Genomic DNA, 14,371 nt, shown 5'->3' on the forward strand with positions numbered 1-14,371 from the left:
TTAAGTAATTAAACTGACCATAACACTAATTTAACAATAGGTTAAGGGAGGCATAAGGCAACTCTCGCGCCGGCAGCTTTCTCGCGCAAAGAATCGCAATCGCAGTACAACGCGGGAATGTTGCCTGTGCCCTTAGTGTATGTTTTCGGTTAGAAAATACGTCTCGATCGCGTTCGCGTTAAAATCTTAATTTTCTATGGAAACACGAACAGCGCCTCTAGCGGAACGTTTGCGATGTTCGTGTTTCCATATAAATTGAGATTTTACGCGAACGCGATCGAGACGTATTTTCTAACCGAAAACTTACACTAGGGGTACTGCGCGATGGGCCCCATGCCAAGAGGCCCACTTCTCTTTTTTTATTAAAGTTTTAGTTTTAGTCATTTAATTTAATAGTAGTTTAGTGTTATGGATATTCTGTATTTTCTTAATATTTCTTAATAAATATTTTTTTACTTATTTAACAGTAAAATTGCGTAAAATTACAGTTATATTGATGTATAATTACGGTTTTAAAAAAAAATAAAGAAGATAAAGGAATTCGACATTCCGAAAGATATTGAAATGACGTTCTCTTTACTTCTCCAATTTCTTAAGTCCCTGCCTTGGTAAATATCGTTTTATTTTTTTGTTATCACCCGTCACAGTAAAATAACCCACAGAATATCCTTATTTAAAAAGATGACAATTAATTGCACAAAAATAAATACATATCTACTAGCATAGTTTTACATAATCTGTGATCTATGATAGTGATAGTACCTGGGGGTGAGAAAGATGTGGCAAATGATGAAGTTGAGCGGGAGCAGGCGCGGGAGCAGGCATGGCGTGTGGCGGCAGCAGAGGGAACGTGGTGGCGTCGCCGTTGCGCACTACACCTCCCGCTGCGCCGCCGCCCTCCTCTTCGGCTGGGGAAGGCTGCCGGGAGCCTGGAGTGCGACTATAAAATAAACACAACACAATTGCTTTAACAATTGTTCAAGCATCATCTTAACAACCAAACAACTACTTAATAGTACATTGTGTCTTGAGGGCGGTACATAAAGAATTACGAACGAGAGTATTACGAAATCGAAGGGCTTTAATGAGTCGATATTCGTGGTTCCAGTACCATCCGTCTGACAAAATAGTAGTTTATGCAACTGTTACGTAAAAAGGGTCCTTAAAACACGACTGTGGTTTTATAAAACGAGGCGCAATAAAGAAACAAGTTGTCCTTAGTAAAATCGGTTGTTAAATGCTGGTCATTGCCAACTGCTTTTGAACGCATTACCTATATTCTATTTTTTCCATAAACTGAATATTACTAGCGTTACTAGTGGTGCGAGTGAAGAAACCGATCCTTACGGCAAAATCAAATCAAAATGACAGCGTGACCCGTTATGAATCAGTGAGCCGCCTTTCGCCTCCTGTCAAAATTTTCTTGGCATTTGTTTTGGTTTTTCTGAAATCCTTTCGATTTTTTGCATAAAACATTAGGATTCCAGAATGGTGTCGTGTTCTGTGTTGAGTTGTGATATAACCTACTGCAATAACACAAATAAACTACATTTCACAGGTAAATGTGATGGTACAAGTACCATTTTCATAGCTCTTATTTTCATTGAATGTATTCTCAAAAGGTCTGGGGCAGGCTAAGCTAACAAGAGTGGCAAGGGATTTGGTTGTAATTTGAGGTTCAGTAGTGGCAGGACCTAAGAACACTGTATGCGTAATATCAGCCTTCGATCTTCTTTGGTTTCAGACTTATTCACGAAAATGACAATAAATCAAAGTAATTTTTTTTAATTGTTATTTTAGCTAAACCAAACAAGCAAGTAACCAAATAAATTCAGAATTAAGGAGCATAAAATGGGGTTCATAATGCATATTTTTACAGACATTCATATCCTTGAACTTGGATGAAAAAAAGTTTTTTTTTGTCCATTCATTTTTTTGCCACTTCTCGCGGAGACACAACTATCAAAAAAAATACTTAATAAGGCCCAATTGTCAACTAAGAATACATTTAAAAACATTTTGAAAAATCATGGTGCGTCATGTCAAAAAAAAAACATTTACGAACGTATGTTTACTATAGTCACTATAGTATAATGTATTGGCAAATGAGTAGAGCCCTTCTAAGGCAAGTCACACCACAGAAAGAGGGTTGATGATGATGGAGTCGTATATAGCCGACGTATACAGACTTAGCTTATTCGCACTAAATCTGTACTTACATGAAATCGTAATGTCAGATTGTAAGTTTTTTTATTTTGTCGTCAGCTGCAAATTAAATGGACATGCTATGCGCTACTTTGCTTTAGGTATTATTCTAAATGCGTTTTTTTTTCCTTCTAATTTTTTTAATTCTATGCAAATCAATGGAAACAAGTGGGTAGTGTGTGGGGTTAGGCTCATTGACAAAAACATTTTTTTTATTACCATTCCATATCAACAAATAACTCAGTAGAGCAAACAGAACAATATAATTCTTCCATATTTACAGAATCATCGACCCAAGTATTTCATAAACGAAAGAGGATGTTATTATACCTAGGGCTTGCATTCGAATATTCGAATTATTCGAATATTCGGCTAATTTTCGTATTCGAATATCTGAGGGCATGGTATTCGAATATTCGATATTCGATTTTATGTTATAAGATTTATTTGTCGCCGTGGTGGTGGTTTGACCTATCGCCTCTCAAGCAGAGGGTCGTGGGTTCAAACCCCGGCTCGCACCTCTGAGTTTTTCGAAATTCATGTGCGGAATTACATTTGAAATTTACCACGAGCTACGGTGAAGGAAAACATCGTGAGGAAACCTGCACAAACCTGCGAAGCAATTCAATGGTGCGTGTGAAGTTCCCAATCCGCACTGGGCCTGCGTGGGAACTATGGCCCAAGCCCTCTTGTTCTGAGAGGAGGCCTGTGCCCAGCAGGGGGACGTATATAGGCTGGGATGATGATGATGAGATTTATTTGTATAAGAACTAATTAACAGTGTGAAGATTGAATAAGACACGAGACATGACGCAAACGCACACGCGAACGCCTAAAAATGAAAACCTTAATGTTATCCTACTAATATTATAAATGTGAAAGTTTGTGAGTGAGTGAGTGAGTATGTTTGTTACTTTTTCACGCTTAAACGGCTGGGCTGGATTTGGATGAAATTTAGCGGAAAGTTAGTTTATAACCTGGATTAAAACATAGGATACTTTTTATCCCGATATTCCCACGGGATATCCTACTAATATTATAAATGTGAAAGTTTGTGAGTGAGTGAGTGAGTGAGTGAGTATGTTTGTTACTTTTTCACGCTTAAACGGCTGGACGGATTTGGATGAAATTTAGCGGAAAGTTAGTTTATAACCTGGATTAAAACATAGGATACTTTTTATCCCGATATTCCCACGGGATACCTAGGGATAAAATCTTGAAATAACAACCGCTGTGCTTTGAGCCATGAAACTTAGTATGTAGGTAGCTGGACCTCTGGAATAACACATAGGCTACTTTTTATTTCGATATTCCCACGGGATAGGGATAAAATTTCGAAATAACAACCGCTGGGTTTAGAGTCATGAAATTTGGTATGTAGGTAGTTGGATGTCTGAAATAACACATAGGCAACTTTTTGACTCGATATTCCCACGGGATACCTAGGGATAAAATCATGAAATAACAGCCGCTGGGCTTAGAGCCATGAAATTTAGTGTGTAGGTAGCTGAACTTCTGAAATAACACATAGGCTACTATTTATTCCGATATTCCCACGGGATAGGGATAAAATCTCGAAATAATAACCGCTGGGCTTAAGAGTCATGAAATTTGGTATGTAGGTAACTGAACATCTGGAATAACTTAAGTGACTTTTTGACCTGATATTCCTACGGGATAACTAGAGATAAAATCTCGAAATAACAACCACTGGGCTTAGAGCCATGAAATTTGGTATGTAGGTAGCTGGACCTGTGAAATAACACATAGGCTACTATTTATTCCGATATTCCCACGGGATAGGGATAAAATCTTGAAATAATAACCGTTGGGCTTAGTCATGAAATTTGGTATGTAGGTAACTGGACATCTGGAATAACACTTAGGTGACTTTTTGACCCGATATTCCTACGGGATATCTAGGGATAAAATCTCGAAATAACAACCACTGGGCTTAGAGCCATGAAATTTGGTATGTAGGTAGCTGGACCTCTGGAATAACACATAGGCTACTTTTTATTCCGATATTCCCACGGGATAGGGATAAAATCTCGAAATAACAACCGCTGGGCTTAGAGGCATGAAATTTGGTATGTAGGTAGCCGGACGTCTGGAATAACACATACGCTACTTTTTATCCCGCTATTTCCACGGGATAGTTTTGTAACTAAGGGACACCATACATCCGTGTATTATTGTTATTATTATTTTATATTTTTTTCTTTAATTGTATACTTACTGTAGTTTTTAAGTATTTTATTTGTACTTATTTTATTTTGAAAAAATGACTTTCTGCCAAGCTTCTTGCGGCGCATTCTTCTTGGCAATGATGGTCTTTCCGAAAGTGCTGGTATTTAAAAAAAATGACGTGTAAAAGTGCCCATTGCGGCCTATTTACTGAATAAATGATATGAATTTGAATTTGGATTAGGAAAAATTTTGAAATTTTAGCACTGGGTTTAGAGTCTTGAATTTTGTACAGTTATTCACAACACAACCTCAATGAAGACCACGATATAAATTTTGGAAATTTCCAGGGGAATTTTGTAAAATCCCGAAAATTTCAATTGCAACTACCAGACCGAATAGTTTACGCGTGCGAAGCCGCGGGTAAAAGCTAGTATTAAATAAATAAATACTTTGTGTGTTCCAAAGTTTTGATACTCATTTTAAACCTTACTTTTGAAATAAGATCAGAATTTTAAATTGGAACTTTTTAATTAAGAAAAAACATTTTCTTCGATTTAATTTTATTTTTCTTCGAAATGGTGGAATAGAAACAATTACGGTCTACCTACTGCAATTTTTTGTATAAAGCAAGAAAAAAGTGGCGAAATTTTTAATAAAATATAAAGTTTACGAGCTTGTCGCAATTTCGATGCTAAAAATAAAGACAAGATAAGATAGATGAGAAAGATAAGATAAAAATGCGATCTGTAAGGACTCCTGTGAGCGAACACAAAATTGAGTAGAGAACTACTTCGTCGAAATCTGTACATACTTATCGCACGCAGAAGAATATGGCTCCAGACTGGTAGGTATTTTACCTATATCAGTAAATGGAAAACTGAAATACAATCTTAAATTAAAAGCGTTATACTAGTAAAAGAAACGGTGGCGTTAACCGTTGGCAGTTAGGGGCAGAACTAAAAATTCCACCGAAGATTCTGGGACCGACTCAGGGAGAAGATTAAAACGAAGGTGGGAAAAGAGGAAATCAAAGACCTAGTATTTATTTTTTAATTTATTGGAGAGACAGTGTCCAGACCAGACCGGTGACTTTGCATTGAATGGCTGGGAGTGGATCGAGCCGTGAAGAGCGTACTTCGACCGACCAAGTGGACGTAGAACCGGTTGGTCGTCTCAAGTACCGCTTGAGGGACGAGGTCCAGAGAGACCTATGGACTACGGATCCATCGATTAAGTACACTGCTCAAGAAATACGATTCTAGAAAAATTTTGTTCACGGCGACAAAATATTGGCTGATAAAGGACATCCCGTCAGACGTTACATACTCCACTCTATTTTGTCAACAGGCGGTCAAAGTCTAGGCACGAAATTATCAGAACGATGTCCCGAAGGTTTTAAAATCCCTCTCTTCGCTTCAATTCGCTGGCAGGGATTGGGTTTTCCAGCATGATTCGGCACCATCACACAGCGAAGTCAACACAAAACGGTCAACACAACGGTGGCCCCCGCCAAGCCCAGGAACTAAAACGGGCTTTATGTAGTCGATTGGAAACGACGCTTAAGAGCCTATGTAATAAACAAAAGGGCTACCACGGTCGAGACTTGTTACGCTGTCAACGAGTGTTAGTTGCCTCGCCGTTTCGACCACGCTGCGGTGGCCGTGGTCGCGGGTGGACTGATGTGTAGGGTATCATGTCTGCTTAGCAGCGCGAATCCTTGGAACTACCCGCCCTTGATTACAACTAGTACGGCACTCAAGACATGATACCCTACACTTCGGTCTGCTCGTGGCCGCAGCCACTGTGGTGTGGTTAGGGCGTCGAGGCGGTTGTTGGTCGTTGTTGGCGTGATGGGTCCCATTTGTGGTAGCAGTTGAAGAGTGACAATCACGAACAAAAGTTTAAAACATTATAATAATACTTCTTTATTCTTGTAAATTTTGCAAAGAAAGTCACTATACATACCAATGTACTAAATATAAAACGATACAAGAAAGAAAGGCAATGTTGAAGGGGCATTGTTATGCATGCATGCAGAAAGGTCACCTAATCAAAAATTATACTACGTTTCGTCCATGCAATAATTGTGAGGGTCGCCCCTCGCGCGTTGTGCCCAAAAAGAATCTCTATGGGGGGAAGGACACCCACAGGTGCAATGCACATTTACACACCGAACCGAACGCTTCCTCAAACTTGACATTGAAGAAGAATGTCGCTTGTCAGTCTTCACTTTCGGAGCTGATTACCCTATGGAATACAATAGCAGCCTGATTAAGGTACATATCTCATCTGGACTTCATAAAGCAAATGTGTTATACCTACATACACGTCTCAAAAATTATAAGCACAGGAGGTATGATGTTTAAATTCACCGTTTTTGTAAGGAGTCTATTGTTTTTTTTATTGTCATATGATTTTTGAGACTTATTACGTGATAACACAGCCGATTCTATAGTATTTTGTGTTTTATTCAACTTTTCTAAAATATTCGAATACATCCGAATTTACGATTCGAATATTCGAATAATGAAAACGGTCGAATATTGCAAGCCCTAGACTTATACCTACTACAGACTGATTTGCCACTACTACTCAATTGATATGATATAGTAAACATACGTTCGTAAATGTTTTTTTTGATATGACGCACCGTGATTTATCAAAATGTTTTTAAATGTATACGTAGTTGACAATTGGGCCTTATTAAGTATTTTTTTATATAGTTGTGTCTCCGCGAGAAGTGGCAAAAAACTGAAGCGAAAAAAAAAACTGTTCATCCAAGTTCAAGGATATGAATGTCTGTAAAAATATGCATTATGAACCCCATTTTATGCTCCTTAATTCTGAATTTATTTGGTTACTCTCGCTTGCTTGGTTTAGCTAAAATAATAGTTTAAAAATTACCTTGATTTTTTGTCATTTTCGTGAATAAGTCTGAAACAAAAGAAGATCGAAGGCTGATATTACGCATACAGTGTTCTTAGGTCCTGCCACTAATGCACCTGAAATTACATCCAAATCCCTTGCTGGGGCCACTTTTGTTAGCTTAGCCCTTTACTTATTATTTTGCTAATATGAAGCGGTAAACAGTCTATTTCATAAATGTGGCTTGATTTCTTATAATTATGTGTTAAATAAAAATATATTGTATCCGTGAACTTCAGCACTTACGGCGTAGACTTCGAATATTTTTTATCGATACCTATTATCGATATTCTTAAAATAAAGTTTTCTACTAAAACTTGTAGCTGCTTTTCTCCGATTTAAAGATTTGAGAAAATAAAAGTTAAATAACTTAGCCGTGTTTACAAACAAAAATTCAGTGTTTTGTTTTTAGGATTCCGTACTCAAATGGTGCCAAACGGGACCTTATACTAAGCCTCCTCTGTCTGTCTGTCTGTGCGTCTGTCGCAGAGCTGTATCGTATAATCGTGTAAAGTCAATTTTGCGATAATTTTCATAAGTTTCGTTCGAGTCATTTTTAATATTGAGATAACAATTGGACTTTGTGCCACGCTAACTAATAATACCTTAAGTGTTCATTAAAGCTAGTAGGTAGGTACGTATCACGTATCTTGTTTGTGTTTTATTCATAGCTTACTATTTACACTCTTGACATACGAATAGGTGGATTACTCGTATTTGGACAGAAACGTAATTCACTGGATTCGCATTTAGCCATTATCGCGATTCGACAGCTCTCATGTCGACAGAATCGCACTTAACCTGCAACGCATTTGTACAGAAAAGCAGAAGGACAGAGTAGCATCTGGCCATTATCGCGATTCGGTAGATCTCATGTCGACAGAATCGCACTTTGCCTGCAACGCATTTGTACGGAAAAGTAAAAGGGCAGAGTAGCATCTGGCCATTATCGCGATTCGGCAGATCTCATGTCGACAGAATCGCACTTTGCCTGCAACGCATTTGTACGGAAAAGTAAAAGGGCAGAGTAGCATCTGGCCATTATCGCGATTCGGCAGATCTCATGTCGACAGAATCGCACTTTGCCTGCAACGCATTTGTACGGAAAAGTAAAAGGACAGAGTAGCATCTGGCCATTATCGCGATTCGGTAGATCTCATGTCGACAGAATCGCACTTTGCCTGCAACGCATTTGTACGGAAAAGTAAATTATTAGTTCATACTCATATCGACATAAACGTAATAACGTCTGTCCTAATTCAACAGAAACGCAAACTGCTTTAAAAATTGAGAACGATTTAATTTACCGTATCATACTTCCTGGCGGTGACATGGTGTCGCATGGAATTCAAACTCACATAAAAAAATGTACGAAAAATGTACCTACTAAATTGTACGCTGGTCCAATTATAACAAAAAATTGAACCGACTACAAAAAACCATGAAAATAATTTCCTACCAGTCTGAAGTCGGTCGGTGCCTCAGCACCAGCCAGCAGGAGTGGACCTATAGTCGGTTAAAAAAGTTGTACTATCCGTAGTTACGAGAAAACAGGGATCAATAATATGTCCCCGCCCCAGGAAGGACACTTTCTGGCGGGCACTATCTATTTCACTATGAAGCATCTTTTCCATCATGGCATCTTTTTCTTTAGATTGAGGCCCGAACGACGAGTGAGAGGTAGGATCTTCGTAGAGGAAGAATGACAAAATTATGAACTTTTTGGGAGAAACCAAAGACCGCTTTAAACACTGGGTCAGTTTGGGATGTATATAAGAAAAAAATATAATTTACTTACTAAATAACATGTCTATTAGGAAAATGTGTTCGGTAGCTCTTATGTACATTGTGCATTAAGGGGTGTAAGAAGGGGATTACTAACGAGTCTATTAGGATGTTTGGAGGGATGCGTTTATGCCGTAACGCGTTCTGGCCAAACACTTATATGACCAATTGAGTTTATGGTGCACAACGTTTATGGTCAACTGCGTGTTTGGAGTGACGAGTTTCTGTCGTAATGCGTTCTGGCCAAGTGCGAATCAGGTAAAATGTTTTTCAGGTCAAATCCGAATCTGTTGAATTACGTTTCTGTCCAAATAAGTTTCTGTCGTAATGCGTTCTGGCCAAGTGGGAATCAGGTAAAATGCTTTTCAGGACAAATCCGAATCTGGTGAGTTACGTTTCTGTCCAAATAAGTTTCTGTCGTAATACGTTCTGGCCAAGTGCGAATCAGGTAAAATGCTTTTGAGGTCAAATCCGAATCTGGTGAATTACGTTTCTGTCCATATAAGTTTCTGTCGTAACGCGTTCTGGCCAATTGCGAATCAGGTAAAATGCTTTTCAGGTCAAATCCGAATCTGGTGAATTACGTTTCTGTCGTAATGCGTTCTGGCCAATTGCGAATCAGGTAAAACGCTTTTCAGGTCAAATCCAATTCTGGTGAATTACGTTTCTTTCCAAATACGATTAATCCGAATATGTACCTACCTAACTGTCTAGTGTAAAGTTAATGAAGTGTGACGTGAGTGGGAGTAACAGATATTTGCTGGCAATTTTTTTTTAATTTAGGAATGTTTATGAAGAGTCTATTACCTACTTTACTGCAACAGCCCTTAAGATTTATTTGTACTGTGTACCTTACCTATATGACGATACCGGCTATACGGGGATACGGGGGATACGGTACCTATGGTTATCGACAACTCATATTTAGCAGTGAAGGCAACTCTGAAACTCACACAGACATTTACAAATTTACACAGACAGGCCCATCTCACTTTCGGTCAGGCTGGCAAGGTCGGTTCGTCTAGTAATATTAAATGAATGTTTTTTTTTTTCTAACATGATTCAAATGACAAATGCGAAACTGACGTAACTATAGTCTCTCCTACTGTTACGCAAACTATCGATACTTTTGCATGTACCTAGTGCTAAAAGTGGCAATAGCATTATTTGTTGGTTTAAACGTTGCACTATCGAACTGAGTCTTAGTTTAATTTTAAAATACAATACAATACAATACAATAACTCTTTATTGCACACCAATACAGTAAACAGTACAGAGAACACAAGTATATACATAGAGATTTTCTAAGGTAAGCAATAGGCGGCCTTATCGCTTCAGAGCGATCTCTTCCAGGCAACCTTTACAATGGACAGAAATAAGGAATACATTTTAGCAGGTGGTGCAATTTACAGTAGATTAGAGCTGTATCAAGAATACATAAAACTAACACATACAATACACATACACAACAAATCTAAACAGATAGATAGGTAGATAGATACCATAACAACACATAAATAAGCTAACTGTAACATTCATACGCAAGATGACAGGTAGTGCTCCCTAAGCATAGACTTAAAGATAGGCAAGGACTTTGCGCGCCTCAAGTCTATCGGTAGGGAGTTCCACAACCGAGTGGCCTGGACAGTGTAAGAATAAACATAGAATTTAGAGTTTGAAAGTGGGACAGTAAGGAGGAAGTTCTGAGAGCAACGAACAGAAGTAACATAGCTAAATCGCTCTTTGAGGTAGCAAGGAGTTGCAGGGTTAAAGATAATGCCGTAGAGAAATATAATTACTTCAACACTTGGAATGTCATTTTCCGACTCTGACGAACACTCTTGCAAAGAAATAGTATGTCTCTGTACTGCTTTAGGTGATCAATACAGAATATTTGTATTGTATTGTATTGTAAGTTCGTTTATTTTACTGCTTTTATTTTTACCGATAAACCCTCACCTCGTCTCGCCGTTGGAAAATCACCGTCAGACTTAGAAACCTCTGTTAGAACTTAGAAGTTGTCCTTAAGTACTCTACAGCTGTTACTTCTAGTTGGATATTTACACCTTTGGTAAAAACAAATTTCTTAGAAGCGCAGAGGCTTAATAAAGCTTGTCCCAGAAAAATTGACGCTTATAATGTAAAAGGAAATGCTACAAATATAGTAAAATTAAGTTTTTTAATATATAGTTTTGTTTTCGAGTAAGTTTATAATATTTATAACTATATACAGGCTAATTTTAAGATAAATTTATTATAAATTTAACACCTGCCATTAGGTTTCGTACATCAGCATCGGTTTTCAATTTCGAACCTTCAATTCACTTGCATTGGAAGATATCACTCAAACCAAGGTGGCATTATTATTATTTTTATTATGTTTCAAGAGCTTTTCCTTCATACGAGCCCAATTATTTTTCAATGGGATGCAACTCATGGCAGTTTAGAGGATTTTGGTGTTTTTGAACAAATTATAATATTATTTGAATTATACCACTTCAGTGCTTAGTCAGTTCAGTGACGTCTGACGACAATGACGTTTAAAACTCCAATGCCACTCGCAGAAGCTCCTCGATATTTAACATATTTGCATAATATTTTTTCGTGCAACTTTTCCCGAACCGACGACATATCACAAAGTTATGAATGTGACAGCTTCAGGTCTTTCTTGATGAAATAATGTGTAATATTAAGTTTTTGGTTGAAAAACGGTGCCCAATTCCAGCAAACATAAACGTAATTTTTTCTGGGACAAGCTTTGTGTCAGAAAAAAAACAAGAGAAGTCAAAAGTTGCTAACTCACTTAAAAGCTTTATCATCTTCTTGTCCATTATGAAGACCATTGGGCAGTGATCCATGGTCATGTAATTCATGGAGATCTTTCTCAAATGGAGAAGAAGATTTATCTTCGGGTCTTTCTTCGAGCACTATGCCACGCATACCCGCCACCACTCCAGCTACTTTTTCACCACCTCCAACAGTAGATACTCCGCCAGCTTCTGTACAAATGACATAAGAATTGATGTGAGGATTATTATAAAAAAAGAACACGAAATAAATGTCTATTCGAAAAGTTATACTCTATTAAAATTCATTTTTTGAATTTAACTTTCCTAATTTTAAAACCCCGACGCAACCAGAGTGTGTGTGTGTCTGTCTGTCTGTGGCACCGTAGCTCTTAAACGGGTAAACCGATTTAAATTCGGTTTTTGTTAATTGAAAGCAGGTTTTCTAGCGATGCTTCTTATACTTGTTTTATCAAAATCGGTTCAGCCGATTTTGAGATATTGAACTTTGAAGTGACAAAGTCGAGGGTTTCCCAACTTTTTGTTGGTTAGGTTAGTTTATAATAAACGTACATTGTTTGCACAAACTTAATATGCATTATCAAAACTAGTTCTTATGATAGCTAGCCATACTCTGAAAAAGGTTAAAAAGGCCGTAGCTGGATAAGGGAACAACATTTGCCCTTTTGCTATTTTGACTGTTTTTTTTTAGTTTATTCACAACTAGTATACATAAGTTACATAACACACGAAATCTATATTATATATATAAAATTTTAAACTGGCAGACTGACTGATTGTTGATATATTACCGCACAGCCCAAACCACTGGACCTAGAGACTTGAAATTTTGCACAGTACCTTATACAATGTAGGCATCCACTAAGGAAGGATTTTTGGAAATTCCCACGGAAACGGGAAAAATCGGAGTTTATATATTCGATTCAGAGTGACCCTATAGTAACTATAATAATGAGACTTTTCAAATGTAATACACAAGTAGGTATTACTTTAATTAAAACATTAATTTCAGGATTTTTGGATATTCCCAGGGGATAATGAAAACACGGGATTTTATATATTCAATTCAACGGAATTCCATAAACTGTAATTACTAGACTTTTCAAATTTGACATAGAAGTAGGTGATTATAATAGTGATAAAAAAAGTAATGCGTGCATACAAAATATGAGGGTTGCCCTAGATTTCCCTGAGATCCCGTCATCAGATCCTGATTTGGTGACAATGGGATCACCTTGGGAGTATACGCTATCGAATAAAAAAAGAATTTTTAAAATCGGTCCACAATTGACAGACAAATCAGTCAACATAAATGAAAAAAAAAAACAGTAGAATGCAAAGCCTCCTCCTTTTTCCGAAGTCGGTTAAAGAGCCCTTTGTGGCCAACATTTGAATTTGATGTCGATTAGGTTTTAGGGCTAATATATTCAATAATCTATCAAAGAAATAATAATAACTGAGTGCTTCCCATTTGTTCCATAGAACTGTGACGTCATAGAACAAAATAATATATCAATTTCCTAATGATTACATAGAACATTTAGACTTTCAGATTATAATTTGTTCTATAGAACTGATACGACGTGGAACAAAATGATATGTCAGTATTGCACGTTGTTCTATAGAATATATGGGAAAATTATTTCTTTATTCGTTCCATGTAACTGACATTTAACATCTAAAAAGCGAGCAGTCTATTTACGCTTAAAATCGAGTCACTTTAGCAGTGCGAATGGGTCAATCTCGGAATGAGAGATAATAAGCTGGAAACTCAAATACAGCTTCATTTTGGTGTGTCAAAAGTCTCATAAAATCTCGTGTCTGCGCCGTAAGTTATTACAGGCCAAAGGTCACAAAAGTTAATTTTTCCATGTTTTTCACAATTATATCTGTTTCTATAGCTTCAGTGATGGTAATAATCATTATAAAAATTGTAGAACATAAAATTTGGTACAAATATAATTGTGTTAAAAAAAATTCGTACGGCCAGCCGTTTTTGAGATAGAGGAAGAGAGCCCTCAGCACTTAGCGACACTAACTGATGCAAGATCAACCGTAAATCGCAGCGATTAAAACCTTATATAAAGTAACTAGCTTTTGCCCGCGACTTCGTCCGCGTGTACTTTAGTTATCAGGGCATATGTTTTAATTAACCCCCGTTATAATTGTGACATTTGTATCTGTGTGCATAGCGAAGTACTGCCGTAAACGATAGGTAACTACTTCGCTATAAACAACATTTTTTAGCAGTTTTGAAGCTAGTTAATTAAAAGTTTTATGCAAAGCACGAGAGTAAATTAATTATCTCGTATTAATTAACCGAATCTTAATCCAGAACCCGAAATATATAATCGAAATTGCACTGTACATAATATTTTGTAAATTAGGGAAAAAAATTCTATACAAACTTCACCCCCCATTTTACCCCTTTAGAGGTAATTTTATCCACTGTGGGTGA

The 14,371-nt window shown here is 37.3% G+C and overlaps 1 protein-coding gene across 1 annotated transcript in view; it reads right to left on the bottom strand.

Moving 5' to 3' along the window:
* Positions 1 to 14,371, bottom strand: part of LOC141441051 (uncharacterized) — an 80,813-nt gene that overhangs the window by 37,786 nt on the left and 28,656 nt on the right. Inside the window, exons 5-6 of the mRNA XM_074105677.1 lie at positions 11,910 to 12,105; positions 763 to 940 (exon numbers count right to left, since the gene is read on the bottom strand). Of these exons, the coding sequence (XP_073961778.1) occupies positions 763 to 940; positions 11,910 to 12,105 (374 nt within the window). The remainder of the gene's footprint in view (positions 1 to 762; positions 941 to 11,909; positions 12,106 to 14,371) is intronic.

The sequence above is a fragment of the Choristoneura fumiferana genome, chromosome Z, assembly GCF_025370935.1.
Source record: "Choristoneura fumiferana chromosome Z, NRCan_CFum_1, whole genome shotgun sequence".
NCBI classification, from domain to species: Eukaryota; Metazoa; Arthropoda; class Insecta; order Lepidoptera; family Tortricidae; genus Choristoneura; species Choristoneura fumiferana.